The sequence below is a fragment of the Nymphaea colorata genome, chromosome 5 (genome assembly GCF_008831285.2).
Source record: "Nymphaea colorata isolate Beijing-Zhang1983 chromosome 5, ASM883128v2, whole genome shotgun sequence".
In the NCBI taxonomy this organism is placed as follows: Eukaryota; Viridiplantae; Streptophyta; class Magnoliopsida; order Nymphaeales; family Nymphaeaceae; genus Nymphaea; species Nymphaea colorata.
In genome coordinates, this window is record NC_045142.1 from 4760852 (window position 1) to 4784259 (window position 23408).

The window sequence follows — 23408 nt, forward strand, 5'->3', positions numbered from 1 at the left end:
GTAAAAGTACTTTGATGTTAAAAAAAAGAAGGCACAAATACAAGCACAATTGGATTCAGGTAACTCTTTATCTTTCTCGAAAGTATATGGGTACTGCTGTTTCATGAAGATTTAAAATTAGAATTATTTATAGCTAGGAATGTAACTAGATAAAGTAGGGGTGGGTGTTTTGGACCTGAACACCCATGCATGTACCCTCATTTACTGCTATGAGAACAACTTGCATGTACCTTTTTTTCCCTCTCTCAATATATATATATATATATATATATATATATATATATATATATATATTGGGAATGTGAACACATATTTAAAATTTATTTGTGGATGAAAACTATTCAAATATTTCACTTTTGAAAAAAAGGGCAAGAAACCTTCGCCCTTGTCCTCATTTTTTTAAAACCTAATTCTAACTATTAGGTTGTTTGTTGTTTCTACCATGCATTATAATATATAGACGTTGAAAAGCCGCAGGATTCTTTTCGTGCAGAGGACACAGTTTCAGGAAAGAATCTCGAAGCGTGAAAGATTGAAGTTTCCGTGATTTGACAATTGAAGGTAGTCGCCATGATTTATACAAGAAATGTAACTTGATATATGTGGACATTTAAGTGTTGCTTTTGAGTGGAAGTGCAGGTTTAGGGCATGTTTATTTGGTTCTGATCATGGAATTTGTAGCAATAAGGCGAAAGAGTGCTAAGCTCAATACTCTCTACCATGTAATGGAGTCCTTTAATTGTGAGTGTGGTTTGACATTTAATTGTGCCAATAATTCGAAAACAATGCTTACAAGATGCATGGTTGATTAATAAGAAGCAAAGTTTAGCATGTTGTTCTTAATCTTATCTAGCTTGAAGGCAACCAAAGTTCATGATCCCCTTATTCGTTAAAAATGAATGATGGGCAACACATATTTTAGCGAAATAGACAAAACTGAGCAACTTACTCAGAATTAGTGAATGGCGAGATTTTGAAGTGAAAGCAGTTGATAATCTGCTCCTCTGTGATAATATGCGTCATCGCTGAGCGACCACTTTGATTTGGAAAAGCAAGCCTTACTGCATTTTAAGTCAGAAGACATTGTAACTCAGGCAGAACTTAATATGTCCTTCAATCTCTACTCTGCTACATGCGCACACCTCCGTCCTCCGTTTCAATCTCGATCAAACACAACTATCGTATGGAATCTTCAACCACAACTAAGGGTGGGATCCGTGCCTGGTCGCCGGCGGTACCCGGGACCCGGCCCAGTACGGGCCTGGGTCTGGGCCTGAAAAACCCAGCCTGGGCTCAATGGGTCGGCCCAACGGGGGCTCGATTCGACTTGATAATAATTATTTTTTATTATTAATAATATATATTTTATTATTAAAAACATATTTTATATTAAAAATTATTTTATATTTTAAAAAGTAATTTTTTTATTATAACCAAGCCGGGTGGGGCCAGGCCTGGGCTCAAGCCCAAACCCAATTTTCGGACTTCGTTCTTACCGGGCAACCACAACCTGACTTCGTTCTTTTCCTAAAGAGTGGGCATTTCTTTTTCATGGATCTTAAAGCATCCGTCATCTAGGCCATCATGGGAGGAAATTAGATTTTTTTTTTCCGTCTATATTGTTTTTTTTTTCTTTTTTTTGTTCAATGTGGGCACCGGGCCGGGCCGCCCGTGGGTACCTGGTACCGGCCCGGTATAGGCCCAGGTCTGGGCTTGATGGGCCGGCCCGGATCAGCCCCACGGGGCCTGATCCGGCCCAATTTCTTTAAAAAAATATTTTATATTATTAATTATATATATTTTATTATTAAAATATATTTTATATTTAAAAATATATTTTTTATTATAACCTGGTCGATCCCGAACTCAGGTTTGGGGTATTGAGCATGAGCCTGAGCCCTGGGCCTGAGTTTCCGACATCAGATGCCCACCCCTAATCTCATCTCTCGATGATAAAAGGTTTCCTCCGTTCTCCTCTCTCTATCTCCATCTCTCTCATGAACTGATCAAGCCCTCAGCCGTGTCGCTTGAGATCTTTTTTGGGCTGGTTTGAATGCAAGGAATTAGAAACCCAGGATTTAATCTGTTCGGCATTGAAATACATGGTATTTTTTTTTGGTGGAATGTTTCACCTTTTAATTACCTTGTTTGATTTTATGAAACTTTGTTCCGGGCTAGGCAAAAAATTTATTCCAGTATTAAAGTTCCACCTAAAACTTAGTAGTAGTGCTAAGGATTCATAATAGCTGTAAAAGTCGCAACACTAAAGTTTTGTGTGTGTGTGTGTGTCTATAATTGAAACTTCCCACCCAATTTGAGCTAAATATCCAGCTCTACAGCGCAAACTTTTATTATTCAGATGGGCCTACTTTTACCCCTCCCTATCTCTCTTTCTTTTTTTCTTCTTCTATGTTTTTCTTCGCTATGCCTTCCTTTGATTTCACCCAAATACATTTTTGCTATTTTTGATATATTTTGATTGACGATAGGAACAACAGACCTTGAACCTGGTAACCGTATGTATATTATTACTGCAGACCAAATGCTCACGGCAATTAATATATTCAGGAGTCTATGCAGAGTATTTGACAGAATTATATTTTCGTTCAGCCAGATATGCTTGTAAAATCTAGTTTAGAACTGATACTGACACTTAAAAAAGTTATTATGATATGAGTTAACACTAGGTTCCAAGTTTGGTATTATTGTTTATGTAAGATGATGAATAAATTGATATGGTTTTTTTGGTTCTGCAATAGAGTCCCTGGTTCTCAAAAAAAATAATTTTTTCTTTTTAAGTACTGCATAAACCTTGAAACAGCTTAATAACAATTAGTTGCATTTAATTTCTCACCCGAATAAGAAAGTTGTTGCAATCATATACAGATTATGGAAGTTCAGCTGCAAAAAAACTACTATCTGCAGCTACCTAAGTAGTTGATCAAGCATCCATTAGAGAAGACCCATACGCTGAGTGCAGATCCCTGACCACATTACTACCTTTACCTATGAAAACTAAGAACTTTTAGTTCCTAGATAAATCAACCATCCCTTGAAGCTTCCTAGGCAAATTAGGCTAACCAAGGATGGTTCTTTGCTGAACACTTGATCAAATATTCATCTGCCCGTTGAAGGTAGTTTCTCAGTCAAAAAATTTCCATAATCTTCAAGATCTAAACGGCATAGCATGGCATGTATGGCCACTTTGTGCTGTACCTGATGAAGGTTCAAACATAAAACCACTCATGAAATGCTTATTCATTGTCACTATTGATAACTTTTTTAACTTTTAAGTGATTCCATTGTCAAGCAGAAAAAGCTCGGCTAATGTTGCATAGGAGCTTTGTTTTAGCTGCTATGATGTTGATGTGAACTTAAGGTTGTGGTTTTCTAATGGATGGCCTGGATGGTTTGGACACAAGACGAGATGTTTCAGTTGAAGACTCTGAAGTAGTCACAACTTCTATTGCTGAAACTTAGCTGGTGGGAACCAGCCTCCATCTCCATCTCCTTCGCTTGATTCAAGTCATCAGAATCTTACACGTGTGGCCTTTGTGCAGAACTCCGTGCAATACATGCGATTGCTACTTCTGCAACTTTCTGCATGGAATTCGTTTTGTGCTGCCCTTTAATCCTTGGGTCAACAATTCTCTCATTTCACCACCCACAATATTTGATGTTGCCCATTGAACAATATGAAAGTACTGTTTAGGGGAGCCAAATTTATCTGGGTGGTCGCACATGAGCTCAAAAAGAACAACACCAAAGCTATGAACATGACTGTTTTTGGTGAGAATGGTTGTTTCGGAATACCTACAAGATAGATGCATGATAAACCTTCGGTTTAGAGTTAATCCCATGAACAAATAAATTGTCCTCCTTTCTTTTAAAAGGTAGAAGAGTAGTCCTAGCTAGTGGCTTTCTTTTATCGTGTATCCAAAAGCTTATTCTACCAAAAAAAAGGCCAGTTATACACCATAGAGCTAACATTTTAGAGGATCATTTGGGATATACAATATCTATCTATTCAATTACAAGTTCCTAGGTTTTATATTTTTGTGGCTCAAAGTAGCTCCATTTTGCAACTTTGTCCTCTTGATGCTATTAAATCGGTGCTCTTTATCTTTGTTTATTTGCTTCCTGAATATAGCGTGATACTCCCATCTCATTTTAAATTATAGTAATTTCTTTAATATTCATAGAATGACTTTTCTAAACCAAATAGTTTGAATTGTGCAACATGAGGAAAATGAATGCAACGATTATCTGAAAGTAAGGGATTGATTACATCTCTGCATAAGGGTGCCTATGCATAGTCTATGCACCTATGCATAGTCATAAAGAGCAACTTTATGTCCTTTCTTAGTACAAAGTCAGTAGCTCATATATAAGCCTCTGTTGAAAGCAGAGTAGGTGGCAATTTATTCATTGTGATTCACTTGCAGAATTTGGTAGTCAATTGAAAATGTAATAAAAAAAATTGCAGCTCACACTTAGCCAACAACTACCCTTTGCTAGGTCATGTGTATATATATATATATATATATATATATCCTTAAAAAGGGGTGTTGCCTTTGATCATAAGAGTGTGTTGGTTCTTTAGAGGCTCACTTTTCCCACAATTGTTGCACAGACACAACCACCATTGTTTATACCATTTTTCTATATATATTGATCTCAAATAAAATTATAAAGCAAAGGTATTCACAAATTCAAATTTCTTTATTAATTACACAAAAAATTTAAATTTGAAAAAAATTAAATTATACTAAAAATCAACGTCTTCATGCAATATTTAATGTTTGATGGTCCTGCACAAATAAGAAATTACTTCTATGATAGCTATTGCGAAGAGATGAAATTCTCCAGCCATCCATCCATCTGGCCTCTCATAGCATGTAGTAAGTGTGAGAAGCTAGAGCATCCTAAGAGCTGGAGGAATCTAAGAATCTGGACACTGCACTACAATAACTGTTGGCAACAAATCAGCTTCTGTTTAACTGTCCTTTCCAATTATCTTGCAACACCAGCCAGGCAAGGTTTGGGAACTAAGGTCTGACTCTATGGAGCTGGCAATGAAGAATCTCTGCACACACAAAACAATAGAGTTAACTATTAAACTCTCAGTTGCATGGACAATATATATATATATATGTGTGTGTGTGTGTATATATATATATAGTGAAAAAATAATAAATTCTGCAAGGAAAAATGAATAGTGCTAATATGAAACAAAACAAGTGAATAAATGATTCTTGATGACTTACAAAATTACACAAAAAAAATCATTAAGGTATATTTTTCATTCTTTTCTCTAGATAAACTGAGCAACAAACTATATTCTCTTGCTCCCAAAACTATGAAAGCTGAAGGCTTAAAAGGACAAGTCAAAGTATAAAACCAAAAAACAACTAGAAAAGATAAATGAAAATATCTAATGTCACCGTAAATCTATATCAGTCTTTAAACTTCACTTATATCATCTTAAAAAATTAATGAATCCAAGTCAGAGCATCATGCTTGCTTCTTCCAAACATCTCACTCCATCAATTGTCAGCCCATCTTCAAGTGCATCCCATGCTTGGATGGTCCACATTTGTATTTAGGTGGCATCCTTCAAAGTAATTTTAAGTTTAGAATATATCTACACCAAATCTCCTACCTTTATAGATGGCATCATTACTTTTGATAGTGTGTATGTGTGAAAATGTGCTCCAATTCATCTTAAGTGCTGCAATTCATCTTAAGTACATATTACACCTTGCAATTTGAGAGATTTGTTGAGTTGGGTCCAGCCTCAAATGAGCACCCGACCTGGAAGGGCACCCAATGGTGCCCTACTGTTTGCATCCCCAAAATTTTTTGTTTTTTTTAGAGAGCTCTACAAAAATTAGATTTTTATTTGAAAATAAAAGAGAAAGGGACTCGCCCGTCGGTACGAGGATCAACCGTTCCCGGCGCCTTTACCGGGGGTAATCAATCCAAGGGCTATGTTTATTATTGATGCATTTCATTTTGGCTTAAACATCTTTTTGATTCTATATGCGGTGTAGAAGAATATTGAAAGTTTGATGTTTCAAACTTTTGAAAAGGTTCTTGAACAATTGCTTGAGAATGTGTAACATTTTCATGAAAACTAGAGTTGAGAAATCTTTTAAATATTATTTGAAAAGCTTGGGAAATCACTTTGAAGTCATTTTAATGTTCTCTTAAGACTTTAAGTAGGCTTGAGATTTTGCTCTAATTCGGTTACCACCTAATTATAGCTCCATCTCATCTTGCTTAAATTATTTTAGAGATGTGCTTGTGCTTATTTGTGATATTGAGTGGAAGTGAATGCATGGATGCATCAATCCTAAGATAAATAAAAATAAAATGACTCATTCCTACCACAATATTTATCTAAGGCATTCCTACCATATACATCTAAGATTTTTGTTTTTGTAGTTATCATATATTAAAAAAAGTATTTGAAAATGGATTGGGATTGTTGAACATGAAGCATGAATCCAATATTGGGTCATTACTTGAGTTGTGGTCTTAAAAAAGTCAGTAAATGAAAAATTAAAATCTTAAATGGTAAGATATTGGAATAATGAAAAAGATGAAGGACTACATCCAAACAGAGATATAGAGAAAGAAAAAGGTCTTGAAAATCATAAAATCATATGTTTTGAAAAAGAATGATATGTATTTGTATACATATATGAAAGCTTATGAAAATGATGTTTATATCAAGTAGAGAAGAGAATATAATTTCAGAAAGAGAAAGAGAGATTTTAAAACGGAATACACGTACAAATATATATTTATATGTATGTATACAAGAGTTTATAAAAGTATGTTAAATCATAGAAAGAGAAACAACAAAGAAATATATTCATGTGCATGCATACGTATATAACATGTATATACGCATACGTTTTCATGAATATGAAAATCAAAGAATGATTTGAAAATAGCCGACATTAAATTTTGATATAGGCCGCAAGGGAGCTTGGACTCATGCAAGAGCTTAAGCTAAGTCTCCAAGGCCGCATTAGAGAGATTTATTTTGAAAATGTTTTAAAAAATATGAATTATATAAAAACATAGAATGTTATGATTTAGTTTGCCACAAGAGATATATTTCTTCCACTGTTGGGTATGAAAGAAAACAAATCATACAATAAGATGCTCATTAATGGGATGATTAAAAGGAAACTAACGCGAAATGTCATGCAAATGCATATTAACATGTACATATTCGTGAGGGTTTCCTCAGGTTGGACAAGTCCCAGCCTCAAAAATCAATATGAAGATAAAGAATCCCCAAACCACACTCTCATTCCCACCATACATTTACATATAAATAGAAAACCAAGCAACTACGCATGGATAATGTATAGACAATATTCAAGGAAGGAAAGATAGAGAGAGAGAAAGATAGAAATAGAAAGATTCAACTAAGAGGGAGGGCATGAAGTAACTATGAAATGAAAGTTCATCTCATCTTTCTATTCTCCCGGTGCACTTAAGTATAACCTCTTGTCTCTAAAAAAAAAAAGAGATTGAGTGCTATCTCCTTTTGCCATGGGGAGAGGAAGATGAGAAGAAAATGAGGAAAGCAAAAGAAGTATATATTCAAGAAAGGAAAGAGCAACAACAACAAGTTTATATTTGAGAAAATGAATAACATGATTTAATCGTATAATGAAAGATTATCTCATCTTCTCATGTTCCCGGTGCTCTCGAGTATAACCTCTTGACTCTAAAATAGAGAGTGAGAGCTATCTCATATGGTCATGGGAAGATGAAGAAGAGAAGAAAGAAAATAAAGAATGGAGTGAGGTTTTGATTATATACCTCTAAATGAGAAAGGCTTAGAGAAAATAAACACCTTAGCTTAAAGATCCCTTTGATTGAAGCTCCAAGATGATGCCTTCAAGAGGGCTATGGCTTGCTCCAAGTTGGAGAGAAATGGAAAGAGGAAGAGGGAGAGAGAGAGAGCTCAAGAGAAACTCTAAATCTTCAAGTGAGAATATACTAGAGTTTCTCCCAAGGACCAATCTTGCCCAAGAGAGGGGAAGTGAGGGGTATTTATAGAGGATTTTGGAGCCAAAACCCTAAATTTGAATTTTTTGACTTAAAAAGACTAAAATCACCCTCTAAAAGGAGACTTTTTGTCAAAAGAAAAGGCAAATGCGTCATGTCCACCCAAAAAGACTAAAATCACCCTCTAAAAGGAGATTTTTTGTCAAAAGGAAGGGTAAATGTGTCTCAAATGCTTGATTTGGAATTGAACTTGGGTTTTTGGATCTAATTTGGATTTGGATTGTGGCTTTGGACCAATTTAGATCAAAAAATTGGGTTTTGTGTTTTTAATAAAAGAGGGCATTCTTTTTGAAAAAATTTGAGGTGATTACAGATGCCCCTCTTTGTTACTGAGTCGGTGCTAACCGTGCTTAGTGACAAAGATAAACACCACAAAATTTTCAAACAAACATTTTTGGAAAGATGTTTCAAGCTTAACCCCTTACCTGAATGGTTTGTTTGAGCTTATATTACAGGTTTAACCCCTTGCTTGCATGGTTTTACCAATACTGAATTCAGGTTTAACCTCCCTGAAATGGGTTGCCTTGGCTCGCATTGCAAGTTTAACCCCTTACCTGTGTGCATTGCATTAGCTTGCAGGTCGAACCACTTACCTGTGTGGGCTGTATTGACTTGTAGTGCAGGTTTAACCCCTTTACCTACGTAAGTTGTTTTGGCTTGTAGTGTAGATTTAACCCCTTTACCTGTGTTGGTTGCTTTTGCTTGCATTGCAGGTTTAACCCATTGCCTGCGTGAGTTGTTCTTTGGCCCATAGTTTCAGGTTTTACCCCTTTTCCTGAATGGGTTGTACAAAAACAAGTGGCAATGCTAGGAAATGATCTTTATCACCTGGAACACCTTTGTTGAAGCAATGGCTGAGACCCTATTGTTCCTTCATTGCTTGTGAAAAGAAAATTTTCTATCACCTCGAGTGCCTTTTGGTGAAATTATTGTTTTCACCCAAGGCTGGAATTTGAACTTGTTAAAACTCCCCAAGCTAACGTTTGGGTTGAGCTTGCTTTAAAAAAACCCTTAGCCAAATGGGCAAGTTACACTTGCTCCATAAAAATCCCTTGTCTAGTGACATGGTTGAGCTAGTTTTTAGAAAGCTCTGAGCCTAGCGGCCGGATTGCGTTTGATCAAATCTTTACCTTAACAGCTGGTTGATTTGATTGAGATATGATCCCTTTTTTTATGGACAATGATAATTGTTCATGAAAAATATTTGTCGCAAAAGATATTTAGAAATATCCTTGAAATATTAAAAAAAATGCCCCAGTATTAGCAATTGCCATGATTGATAGGATCTTATTCAAAATAGATTGCTAGGTAGAAGATAAAAGGTTGATGTCTTGAATTGAAATTGAGGCGAAGAAAGTAATAAAAATTGCCTCAATCAAATAAGGTATGAACAAAATTATAAAAATGAGGTATATGTTCCCTTAACGGGGAAATGAGGGTGCAAGGTAATGACATATATATGAACTTTGGTATGCAAGAATTTGTGTTTTGTCTCTGAGGTGAAGATATTGAGACAAAGTTTGTAGGAGAGGAATTTGTTATAAGAATATGATCGGTAGATGATAATTCTCATAGCGGGATATCAAGTTGATAATATAGGAAAATTGAACATCTCAATTTCGAAAGAATTAAATCTTGAGTAGAGTATAAATATATGAGGTTTGACTCAGGAAGATATAGATTCAACAAGGGTGAATGAATAAGTCAAAAATCAAATATCCGATGAATGAAAATAGAATGTAATCAGAGCATTAGTAAAAACCTTGGAATAAATTATGATCTAATAAAATCATGGAAGTAGAAAAATGGTAGAAAGACACACTATATGTTTTGAAGCCAAAAAATTATTGGGCTAAATATAAGTGTGGAAACAAAGAATGTATGGCCCGAGTCAAGCACATGTTGATCACGGACTGAGATTGAGGCGGAGACACTAATGAAAGTTGCCTCAATAGAATGGGTAGACAAAATTATATAAAGAAAACTGATATGTGAGGGTGAAAGGTAATATCACATGTCTGAGCTTCAACACAAAACAATTTTGACACGCAATTGGGACAAAGCTTGTATGAAAGAAATTTATTGTAGAAATATGCTCAGTAAATAGTGATTCTCTTAGAAAGATATCAAGTTGATAATATAGGAAGATAAAGAGAATTATGAGCAATTTGCTAATACATGATGTTTGATTCATGCATGTCTAATGATTGAAAATGGAGTATACTCGAGTAAGGCAAAAATTGTCATTCAATTTGGAATAAAATAATAGCCCAGTGAAATCTTGAAAGTAATAAAATAGGGAGAAAGATATACTATGGGTGTTGATGCTAGAAAATTGTCAAGCAAAGTCACGTTCAAGAATGTAATTCCAGACAAATAACTGATGGATTGACAAAGAGCAATCGATGTCCCAACTTATGCAAGTAGTAAAATACAAAGGAATACACCCTATGAGTATTAAGGATAAGGAAAAGAATGTATGACCTAAGCCAACCAAAGTTGGTAATTGAGTTAGAAAACATGAGGTAAGACAAATAAATGAGAGATTGACAAAGTATGATGAAATATACATTTTAAAGCAATTCAAAAAGATGGACTTGTCAAAGAATAATTGATGACCCATGGAAAGAAAGACACACTATGTGTATTGAAGCTAAAAAGTTATTTGGCTGCATATGAATGAGGAAAAAAAAATAATGCATGACTTGAGTCAAGTGAGTTGATAATTGGGCCAATAGGTGGCCATCATGTTCAAGAATATGAGGTCAGACAAATAAATAAGAGATTGACAATGTATAATAAAATGTAGATTTTGAAGCAACTCTAGAGAAATAGACTTGCCAAGGAATAATTGATGATCCAATGAAATTATGAAAATAGTAAAATGTGAGGAAAGACACACTAAGGTATTAAAACTTGGAAAATATTTGGCTAAAATGAGAGCAAAAGAATGCATGACCTAAGTCAAGCAAAGTTCGTAATTGAGCTAATAACTAGCTATCATGTTTAAAAATATGAAGTTGGACAAATGAATAGATGAGAGATAGATAAAGTATGATAAAATGTAAATCTTGAACTAATTCTGAAAAATGGATGACAATATTTGAAAAAAAATCAATGTCATTTAGATAGTAGGGTTAAAGCATGAGCATATGGTGTGATCATGTTGAAAATTATATGGAGATGATCGAAGAAGATTTAAATAAGAAAATGGATTGTAAAATTATTCAATTGATCAAAGATTGTATGAAAGACAAACATGCAATCATCATACAATGACAAACATCCAACATTTTTGAAAGTCACCTTTATCATGCAAATATTTGGAAAAGGAGCATAGGACCCTAATTGAATTGGGTTTGATTGAGTATAATTATTTTATATAAGATATGCTAATATACCTTAGCCAAAAGGCTTAGTACGAGCATAGACTTCTTCATTTGGCAACTAAGGGTAACGTTTATCAACTTCTTATTGGACACTCGTCGATATACCATAAGTTACCACTCATGGTACTAACGAGGGGGCTTTAGTGCCCAAGGTATGGTCTAGTTGTAAAGGTTAGCCTTGTGCTACCGCCTAAGACCAAACTCGGCAACATGATGACCGGGACAAAATAGATATGAGAAATTTTGAAATATGAGAAATCATGTAAAATGAGTTGTCTCTAATGCAATGTTGCTTAAGATGATAATTAAAATAAGAAGAACAAACATTGTCTTCAAACAACTCTTAAATTAAGCTGGGTTGTATTCGATACTAGATCTAAGTGAACATGCTTGATCATCATCAATTAGTCTTATGTGCAAGAAAGCAAACACAATCACGAAGCAATGCAATGAAGTTCCAATGGGGTCAAGGTCAAAATAGGGTACATGCTTTATCATTGACAATATGTGAGATGTTCAAGTTAGTAAAAATGCATCAATTATAACCATAGCCAAACGATGACAGGTCCCATCACGATCGCCATCTGTTTGCATCTCCAAAATTTTTGGTTTTTTTTAGAGTGCTCCAGAAAAATGAGATTTTTATTTAAAAATAAAAGAGAAAGGGACTCACCCGTCGGTACGAGGATCAACCGTTCCCGGTGCCTTTACCGGGGGTAATCAATGCAAGGGCTATGTTTATTATTGATGCATTTCATTTTGGCTTAAACATCTTTTTGATTCTATATGCGGTGTAGAAGAATATTGGAAGTTTGATGTTTCAAACTTTTGAAAAGGTTCTTGAACAATTGCTTGAGAACGTGTAACATTTTCATGAAAACTAGAGTTGAGAAATCTTTTAAATATTATTTGAAAAGCTTGGGAAATCACTTTGAAGTCATTTTAATGTTCTCTTAAGACTTTAAGTAGGCTTGAGATTTTGCTCTAATTCGGTTACCACCTAATTATAGCTCCATCTCATCTTGCTTAAATTATTTTAGAGATGTGCTTGTGCTTATTTGTGATATTGAGTGGAAGTGAATGCATGGATGCATCAATCCTAAGATAAATAAAAATAAAATGACTCATTACTAACACAATATTTATCTAAGGCATTCCTACCATAACATACATCTAAGATTTTTGTTTTTGTAGTTATCATATATAAAAAAAAAGTTTTTGAAAATGGATTGGGATTGTAGAACATGAAGCATGAATCCAATATTGGGTCATTACTTGAGTTGTGGTCTTAAAAAAGTCAGTAAATGAAAAATTAAAATCTTAAATGGTAAGATATTGAAAGAATGAAAAAGATGAATGACTACATCCAAACAAAGATATAGAGAAAGAAAAAGGTCTTGAAAATCATAAAATTATATGTTTTGAAAAAGAATGATATGTATTTGTATACATATATGAAATCTTATGAAAATGATGTTTATATCAAGTAGAGAAGAGAATATCATTTTAGAAAGAGAAAGAGAGATTTTAAAACGGAATACACGTGCAAATATATATTTATATGTATGTATACAAGAGTTTATAAAAGTATGTTAAATCATAGAAAGAGAAACAACAAAGAAATATATTCATGTGCATGCATACGTATATAACATGTATATACGCATACGTTTTCATGAACATGAAAATCAAAGAATGATTTGAAAATAGCCGACTTTAAATTTTGATATATGCCGCAAGGGAGCTTGGACTCATGCAAGAGCTTAAGCTAAGTCTCCAAGGCCGCATTAGAGAGATTTCTTTTGAAAATGTTTTAAAAAATATGATTTATATAAAAACATAGAATGTTATGATTTAGTTTGCCACAAGAGATATATTTCTTCCACTGTTGGGTATGAAAGAAAACAAATCATACAATAAAATGCTCATTAATGGGATGATTAAAAGGAAACTAACGCGAAATGTCATACAAATGCATATTAACATGTACATATTCGTGAGAGTTTCCTTAGGTTGGACAAGTCCCAGGCTCAAAAATCAATATAAAGATAAAGAATCCTCAAACCACACTCTCATTCCCACCATACATTTACATATAAATAGAAAACTAAGCAACTACGCATGGATAATATATAGACAATATTCAAGGAAGGAAAGATAGAGAGAGAGAAAGATAGAAATAGAAAGATTCAACTAAGAGGGAGGGCATGAAGTAACTATGAAATGAAAGTTCATCTCATCTTTCTATTCTCCCGGTGCACTTAAGCATAACCTCTTGTCTCTAAAAAAAAAAGAGATTGAGTGCTATCTCCTTTGGCCATGGGGAGAGGAAGATGAGAAGAAAATGAGGAAAGCAAAAGAAGTATATATTCAAGAAAGGAAAGAGCAATTATATTTGAGAAAATGAATAACATGATTTAATCGTATAATGAAAGATTATCTCATCTTCTCATGCTCCCGGTGCTCGCGAGTATAACCTCTTGACTCTAAAATAGAGAGTGAGAGCTATCTCATATGGTCATGGAGAGATGAAGAAGAGAAGAAAGAAAATAAAGAATGGAATGAGGTTTTGATTACATACCTCTAAATGAGAAAGACTTAGAGAAAATGAACACCTTAGCTTAAAGATCCCTTTGATTGAAGCTCCAAGATGATGCCTTCAAGAGGGCTATGGCTTGCTCCAAGTTGGAGAGAAATGGAAAGAGGAAGAGAGAGAGAGAGAGAGCTCAACAGAAACTCTAAGTCTTCAAGTGAGAATATATTAGAGTTTCTCCCAAGGACCAATCTTGCCCAAGAGAGGGGAAGTGAGGGGTATTTATAGAGGATTTTGGAGCCAAAACCCTAAATTTGAATTTTTTGACTTAAAAAGACTAAAATCACCCTCTAAAAGGAGACTTTTTGTCAAAAGGAAGGGCAAATGCGTCATGTCCACCCAAAAAGACTAAAATCACCCTCTAAAAGGAGATTTTTTGTCAAAAGGAAGGGTAAATGTGTCTCAAATGCTTGATTTGGAATTGAACTTGGGTTTTTGGATCTAATTTGGATTTGGATTGTGGCTTTGGACCAATTTAGATCAAAAAATTGGGTTTTGTGTTTTTAATAAAAGAGGGCATTCTTTTTGAAAAAATTTGAGGTGATTACACCTACTCTTTCACTTGTCTCTTTCAAATCAAGTGGGGTTGTTCCCTCTTGTTCTCACACGGAAAAATGAATAGGCAAGGAAGAAGGCAAGAAGGAAAGTATGAGAAAAACACAACACTATTGTGTGAGTTGATCAACGGGTTAAGAAGAGAGAAGAGACAAAAGAGAAAGATAGAATGAAGGCAGTCTCCATTAGGTGATATTTTTGTTGTTTCACTTGGGGTTCTTTCTTTCATTTGTATAAGAGTGTTATTCATCTCTTGTGTTCAATGTTTTTTTCTTAAAACAATAGACTGCTAAAATACTTACCCCATCATTGGGTGTTTTTTCACGTAAACTTGGTGTGCATTTTTTTTTGTTGTTTTATTCCTACAATATATTTATTTATTATTGAAATTTCAGCATTACTTCTATTGTCGCAGTCTTGACATGAGTGATTTTGTGCACTTTCTAATATCAAACTAGTTGGTTTGGGCTATTATCTTAATACTAAAGATTGCCATTAGTTGCGTAATTATTGGGTATGTGTATTATTGAAGTTTGAGAGTTTTGTGACAATATTAAGTGTTAAAATTGATTGGTTGTTGTCTTCGTAAGTATTTGCTTGTAGTAGTAATCTGTTCTTTACAAGAATATATCCATTTTGTGAGTTCATTTACAAAATTGTTAGAAGATTTGTTCGAAAAAACAACCATAACAAAGTGGTATCAGAGCACTAGGTTTATAGTGTTCATTCTTATTGAGAGATGGAGTCGACCCTCATTAAGATGATCTCTCTAAATGAAAACAATTGGACTATATAAAAAGTAAAAATGGAGGATTTACTCTATTATAAAGATTTGTATGCACTCATTGACAACAAGAGGCCAACGAATATGATAAATGAAAGCTATTGGATGGAAAAACCATTGGCACCATCAGACAATGGTTAGATAATAATATTTTTCATTCGATATCCATAGAGATGAGTGCGAAGTCATTATGGCAGAAGTTGCATGATCATTACAAGAGGAAAATAGCTAGAAACAAGGTTTTCTTGATCAAGCAATTTGTAAATCTCAAACTTAGAGTGAGGAGTCATGTGTTAGAACATTTGAATGAAATGCATAGTATAATTAATCAGTCATCAACAACACCTCAAGAGATCAAGATAAGGGCAGCAACAAGTTCCCTATTCAAGGAAAAACATTATCTAAATGATGGCAACTACATCCCTAATGTATACCAATGAGGATAGAAACAACCCATCGTAAGAGGAAAATTCCAAATCTAGAAGTCTTGTAAAAAAGAAGAAAAAATGTAAGTTGTAAAAAAGAAGAAAAAATGTCCAAGAAAGAAGTAACAAAAGGGTCTATTGACTGTTGATCTGGTCAAATCGATAAGCCACAATAAATGCAAATCTCATGATTGAGTCACATTAAAAAGTATTTTGGTATCTTTCATGTGTGTATCATCTTCCTCCTTCTCCTCCTCTTCTTCTTCTTCAACACTATCAGAAAACATTGAAGTAGTTGTCACTTCCGTCATCAAAATATCGTATGCTTGGTCGCTAGTCTCCATCTCCATTTTCATTGCTTGATTCAAGTCATTCAAAATATTATACATGTATGGTCGCTCTTTGGAACTCCGTGCAGTGCATGCTAATGCTGTTTCTGCAACCTTCCACATAGAATTCATTTTGTATTGCCCTTTGATCCTTGGGTCAATAGTACTCTCCACATCACCCTTAGCAATCTTCGATGTTGCCCATTGAACAATATGAAAAGATTGCTCGAATGTGCTAAATGTAGCTGCATGGCCACTCATAAGCTCAAAAAGAACCACACCAAAGCTATAAACATCACTCTTCTTAGTGAGAATCCCTGTACCTGCAAAACATAAGCATGTATAAATCTTCTATTTAGAGTTAATTCGATGTAGTCTTAGTGTCTTAATTTTCATTGTGGATCTACAAGCTGATACCATTGAAGGATAGACAATATCAATTGGTTCTATCAAACTTTTGCAACATTTATAATTATCATTGCTAGAGAAAGCTTTCTTAGTGATTTGTCTTGCTAGTGTTCTAAATTGGTGTTCTTTTTCTTCTTATGTTATTTTCTCAATACAAACATGGCCTTTAGTTTCATGCGTATCAAAATTCCTTTCTGATGTTGAGTTGAAAAATTGCATTCTTATAAAAAAGAAGTAGCTATATATGGCAGTAGAAAATATGATTATGATTATTTAAAAGAAATTAGACATACATGAGAGTTGTCTATAGTGGTAAAATGCAGCCTAGACATTTTGCATGGATTTTCACATTTATCTTCTATTTCTTCAAACCAAAATTATATATGTGCAGTTGGTTTGGCCATGAGTAAGCCCCATGGAGCTAACAATGCACAGTGGCTCTAGACACATAATGTATTGGTGAAACAGATCATGACATGCTAGTATGTCAATATCTAACAAAAAAGGTGCAATAGTCTAATGAAAAAACATACTCAGGATCAATATATCCAGGGATGCCAGCAATGACCGTTGAGATTTGGGTCTTCTCATCGGCCTTGGAAATTCCAAAGTCAGCTAATTTGGCTTCAAGTCGGTCATTCAAAATGATGTTTGTGCTTTTTATGTCTCTGTGGATGATGGCTAGTCAGCAACCAGAGTGTATGTACTCCAAACCTGTGTTACAACCTTATTCTATCAGCATTGATAAATGATACAAATGATGAACCTATAGACATTATAAGACAATGGCTTGCATACCTGTTGCAATATCCAAAGCTATTTGGAGCTGCCTCTTCCACGTTAAGGGTCCTACAGTGGTTTTCTTTCCTGTAGGTAACCAAACAATTACTCAATAGTTCATTTTTTGGTATATTATTGTCATATTGAAAATGGCATGAAGCAATCACTGACACTAATGTAATCTGCATAATATTGCTGCAGGTTAAAAAATTACATAGTATTGAACACACATATACATGCACACACATGTATATATAGTTCACGACTAACAATTAAACTCATGGAAATTCAATAATGCATGCCCTACAAAAATAATGTGACAGTGGGGTTTTCTCTTGCTCAATAGCATCACACGAAAGGAGAAAGTTAGGTTGTCTAGATATAGAGGGCAAGCACCAAAATACTTGAGTTATTTATATGACAGTTATTTGCTTTTCCAAGAATTAATATCTGGTCTCCTTCATGGTTATTAATGGTTCAGATGGTAATATTTGTTCTAGTCTACACATCTCGATTAAAAGTTTAATTTTTTACTTTGGCAAAAGTTTAATACACAAGGGAACTATGTTCACCTCTCTACAATAACCAAAGCAGGTAAAATACAAACTATGTATAGCAGCAAAAGATGGAAATGCTGTCAAAGTTGATAATTAAACTAAATTAGATGGGAAATAATCACCTTTTATGCAAAATAATTTTTCATGCTTCCTAATCACCCCTTGAAAATGTACATGCAAACAGCAAAAGTGTTCAAGAAAATACAACAACAAAAGTTTTCAGCAAGGCTAGTCAAACAGCTTCCACATTTCAGCTGGGCCTAGAATTGAGAAACCTTGTGAAGGCAGGTGTTGCAAACTGCCTAACTTCTTAATCAATTATTCTTAGGATATGAGAATGAGTTTGAAGTAGGATTTGATATGATGAGATGCCTTGACATGATTATAAAAGCTATCACTAGCAAATTCCTCGATGACCTTGAAAGTATTCATTTAGTGGGTCATGCAAGTTTCATGAACCATTCCATCCAACTCATCTATTGACATGACTTGCATTTATTTTTATGAATATTATCTATTCTGCATAGTTATAAACTCATGATACTCAATAGAAAATGAAAGTTACTTAGGTGCATACCTGACAATAAGTCTGTCAAGCTTCCATTTTGCATGTACTCATAGAGTATAATCATATTAACGTCTTCCTCACAAAATCCAACAAATGAAACTAGGTTCTTGTGATGCACTGTCATTAAAAACTTGACCTAAAACGTTGCACATGATAAAACTTGAGTTCCTTTATATACTAATAGAAATGAAACATACATAACTAATTAAACAGTTAAGAAGAACTTAGTTGGAACCTCTGCAACAAATTCTTTAGTTCTTCGTTCCTGCAAATCTTTCAATACCTTGACTGCAACTTCATTGCCATTACCAATGCAGCCATAATAAACAGAACCAGATCCTCCCTTTCCAATCAAGGTTTGAAAGTTGCATGTGATCTTCACAATCTCTTCATAGGTGAACGCGTGATTTGCTCCCTGCTGAATATGACCAGCCTGTTGCCTCACAGGAATCTCTACAATTTCACATAACAAATACCTAACCAATCAAGCCTGCAATTTGTGTCTTCATGATGACTATTATGTGCAACAAATTTGTCTCCTAAGCCATTGATTTAACAATTTTCATGCCATCCAATTTCAAAAAGTTTTCAGTGATGATTAGTTTGGGAGTAACTGCACTTCCTTCCATCACATTTGTATTCAATAGTTTTATCTTTTCAAATAAGTCGCAGGCAAACTCATACTTGAAACCCTCTTTGCAGACAATCTTGGAACACCTTGGGTGCACCTAACACAGGAAATACATTTTCTCATGTGTTACAAGGAGTTGATGTCCATGGCACAAACAATGACTGTGTGCCTGACAGTCCTGAACAATGTATCAACTTTTTTTTATTTAAGTTTGCAATAGTTTTTTTAATTACTTGTCTCCTTTCATTCTAAAAAAAGTGCACCAATAATTTCTTGGCTTGCTTCATGGCAAAAGCTCTGGAGAACATTGTTTTAGCTAACAGATGTTGATTATGCTGCAAGTGTGAGGAGGTGACATGGTATATAGTAGAATCACACATCAATTAGATGTCTTTAAGGCTCAACAGAAACAATACATCTAGGCAATTATGAACAACAGGATGAGGTAGACAAGAGGGTGCAAAAGAGTTCAAGATTGGAAAAAGATTTTAAGCATTGTTTATGGAGCAAAAATTCTCTTATTGTCTTCCACAGGGAAGTGGCTTGGTTTATATGGTAAAGGATAGAAGCAGCTGGAAAGCTTAGGCTGTGTGCTATTGGCAACCAAACTAAATGGATCCTCTTGAGGTGCATTTAGGAATCAAATAACTTACCTAAATTATTTTCGATAATAACTTTAGGTGGTGCCCTGCAACGTTGGCTTCGAAGGCATGCATACACAACCCAACCAACTAGCAACAGAAATATGATAACTGAGCTGACTGATACTGCAATGATGATCGGCTTCACATTTAGTCCATCATTTGTGTTGTCTTCAGTAATGTTGTTTCCATTTATACTAAAAAAGAAAACATTAATAGGTTTAAGCCATACTGTAGATGAAATACCACCATGTAATCACAAATATCTGTTAGTTTGCATTGCCATAGTTGAAATACTATCAAACAATATAGCTGTCCTGTTTTTTTAGTTTGTCTATTCAAAGAGAAAGTTTGATGGCTTAGAGAAGTTATATAGTCACCACATGGTTGCATTTCTCTCTCTCTCTCTGTCATATAAACAAAAATATGATGAAAGATGCTGCAATGCCTTCTCAATACAAGCCCACTTACTTTAGTTTTATTTTTGTATTGCCCACCAAAGATGTCGGTAGGGGTCCACTGAAGTTATTGTTTGCCAGGTTCCTACAACAAATCAAGGAAAATCCTTTCATAATAATGGATAAATGGAGGCTAAACCACACTTGCAGATTCACATTGTGCGATGCACTCAAATGACAATAACAAAAGATTCAGCAGAATCTATTTCTTCATAACCATATTCGTGGACTCCTAATTCTTTGTAAGAATTGTGAAACTTTCCACAAGAAGTCTAGATATTAATTTATTAATGACCCACAGAGAGGGTTGAGAAACAAGTTCAATGAATAGAAGAACACACATTAGGTCCTAGTACATGATGCATTTGACTAGTTTCAACTCGGCTGTTGTTTAAGCAGTCTCAGTTCTTCTAAGTGAGAAAGTTAGCATGCTCTTATGGATTTCGAAAACTATGACAAGCAATCGCATCTAGTTAGCTGTAATTAAAACTCACCTTGTCCGTCTCAAGCATGATTTTCAAGTCACCAGTTCTCCGTTACTTCATAAGCGTAAATGGGAGGGCTAGCTTAAGGTTACATAAAAAGGTAGGTGACAAACAAGTTGACAAAAAATGATGTATGCGACAACTATAATTCATACTTGATTTACTAGTCCACTGAGCAGGTTGTGTAGAACAATTGGCATAAAATTGCAATGCACTTTTTATATTTTACTATGTGTTTTTATCCCCAATACACCCACTCTTCTTCCAGCCATGAAACATAACCAGCTTCTAATAACATGGCGCCGCTGTGAATATTCCACCTGTACACTCTTCGAGGGCCCCTTCATTTGTCATGGTCTCCATTTGACAAGCTTCATTACAATTAGACAAAGGAACAAGCTTATTTCTAAGCAAGTTATTAAAAGTGAATCATTCAATAATAAAAGTTCTTTAGACTTGAACTAATGAAAAGGGAATTTTAAGGAGAACTGGCTTCCACAATTTTAAATTTCCAAGTGTGAACTCACAACTCTTTCAAGTTACGAAATGCTCCCCAGAAGTCTGGAATCTTCCCACTCAAGCTGTTGTTACTTAGATCACTGCAAAATTAGAGTTGGCATCTAATGAAACTCCATGTAATTAATTAAGCAATTGAAAAAAGCCAGACACGACTCTGTTTTAGTACTCACATTATCTGAAGGGCATTCAAGCCGCTGAAGTCTACAAGTGTGCCGTTCAAGCCTGACCCGTTAAGATGCCTAGAAAAGGAAGGAAAATGAAAAAGAATTACAAAAAGATGTCAATGAGATCATCAAAATACTGACCTTGCGTATGAGTTAGAAGAAAAAAAAAATGCATGGGTGGATCTAAATCATTGACCAATATATTCATCCGAGTTTCAACTGTAGTAAAATGGTATATTGTTAGAACTCATAATTCAACAAAACTATGTTGTTCTAAAAAATATGATGTGATTATAAATGTTCTTAGATCTAGCAGCAAAGCATTAAACATAATCGTGCCATGTTTTTTGAAATAAGAACATCGCATTATTTGATAATGTTTTATAGGAAGATGTGTTCCAAGGAGACAATGTTCATGCCTTCTTAAGAAAAAGGGATTTGGATCCTACGGTTGCGTCCTACTTACAGTTCAGTGACGCGTGGTGGTTTGTCAGCATTGCATTCGAGCCACTCCCAATTGAACCCTGGGGGAAGACATGGATCACCTGTCCACAATTGAAGTTGTTGATATCGACCCCGCAACACCTCCAACGCGTCCGCTGCAAACCATTGTTACAAAAAGAGCATTTTGTTCTCGTGAAAAGAAATGGTAAAAAAGGATGTTCGGCATCCACAATTTACTGCACACCGGAAACCAGTAATTTCTTTTGCATTTCCCTAGAAACAATTATTTGTAAAGAAAAAACGAAAACCATAGTACCACTTTATCTTGCTTTTAAAACGAGGCAAGAGTTCAGCAACAAAAAGAACTCGTATTTATCTGTTTCTCTGGTTTTAGTCCACTCAAATAAAGAACTAAATTTATCGATCATTGTCCTTCTAGCTAAAATGAAAAAGAAAAAAAAGTTGTGAGACTTCCTTTCGTCCGAAGGTAAAATTATATGCTTCAACTCAAATGAACAATTGGAGAGCATTGATTTCACGTGCTCCAACAATATTAAGAGTATTTAACTTAGCATCACTTATAGGTCAAACTGCGAATAATTGCCCTATGTAAGTTTAATTTATATAAATCATGTAAACGCTGGTAAAGAGCTATCTAATCAACATGATCCATTTGTATGGAGAGAGAGAGAGAGACCATCATTTTTATTCGTTGCATCAGCGAGTCCTGTCCTGAGTTCAAAAAGCTCCATGGCGTTGAGGATGGGAAGAAGGGACGCATCGGATGATTTTTTCAAGGCAATGATCTCTCCAGCTGTCAAGTTACTACCGCGGTCGGGGACAGCCATACATGACAAGTAAGGAGGGATGATGGGGACCTTGTTAATCTTTCGCTCATCAAAAAATAAATCGAATGACCTGCTCTTATTTTGAGAAGCTTCCTGTGACACTTCTGAGAAGTAGAAAATTGAGTAAAATTGTGCAGTAGTATTTGCCGAACCAGAATCCGAAGATGGGACTATCAGTGTCATGCTCGTCGCTGTGCTCGATGCTGGTGTTATAGCGTGGGCCAGTGCCAGTCCTGGTACCGGTATTCCCGACGTGGAGCTGTTGATGAAGCTCATGTTATCATGCTCCACAGTAATTACGCCATCAATTCCATCAACCGGATAAGGATGCCAGTAACGATCAAAAGGGTCATCAGGGTACCTGCCAACGAAGCAACTGATGATCAGGCAATAACGATCATAAGGATCATGCACTATAGAAGACCAATTTGACAAGACCATATTGTGAGATAAAGGCCGTTGCAAGTCCAAGCACTTGCTCCTTATAAATGTTCCTATGGGAAAAGCAAATGAATTTGACCGAAGTTTTGACAGAATCAAAATATACTTTTTCAAAATTTTTATATAGGGACTAAATGATAATTTTTAAAAATTGCAGTTATATATATATAATATCGTCACAAAAAAACGTGTCATTTTTGAAAAACATGCCGAAAAAAAGGGAGAAAATGAAATGTCGTTTAAAACTTAAAAAAACACATACGTTTAAAAAGAAAAACCATGTTTTTAACGTGTT

The 23408-nt window shown here is 34.8% G+C and overlaps 2 protein-coding genes across 2 annotated transcripts; both read right to left on the reverse strand.

Annotated features, from left to right (window-relative positions):
• Positions 1-16012: 16012 nt before the first annotated feature.
• On the reverse strand, positions 16013-22621 carry LOC116255079 (putative leucine-rich repeat receptor-like protein kinase At2g19210). The gene is made up of 11 exons (XM_031630825.1): positions 22522-22621; positions 21847-21979; positions 21387-21455; positions 21225-21296; positions 20226-20297; positions 19767-19951; positions 18718-18935; positions 18492-18618; positions 17376-17444; positions 17111-17291; positions 16013-16492 (listed from the first exon to the last, which is right to left on the reverse strand). Exons 1-10 carry the CDS (start codon positions 22574-22576, stop codon positions 17263-17265), a joined length of 1029 nt encoding a protein of 342 aa, XP_031486685.1. The 5' UTR covers positions 22577-22621; the 3' UTR covers positions 16013-16492; positions 17111-17262.
• Positions 16026-17168, reverse strand: LOC116254400 (probable LRR receptor-like serine/threonine-protein kinase At1g51880). Its single transcript, XM_031629780.1, has 2 exons — positions 17111-17168; positions 16026-16492 (listed from the first exon to the last, which is right to left on the reverse strand). The coding sequence occupies exons 1-2, from the start codon at positions 17166-17168 to the stop codon at positions 16026-16028; spliced, it is 525 nt and encodes a 174-aa protein (XP_031485640.1).
• Positions 22622-23408: the final 787 nt, after the last annotated feature.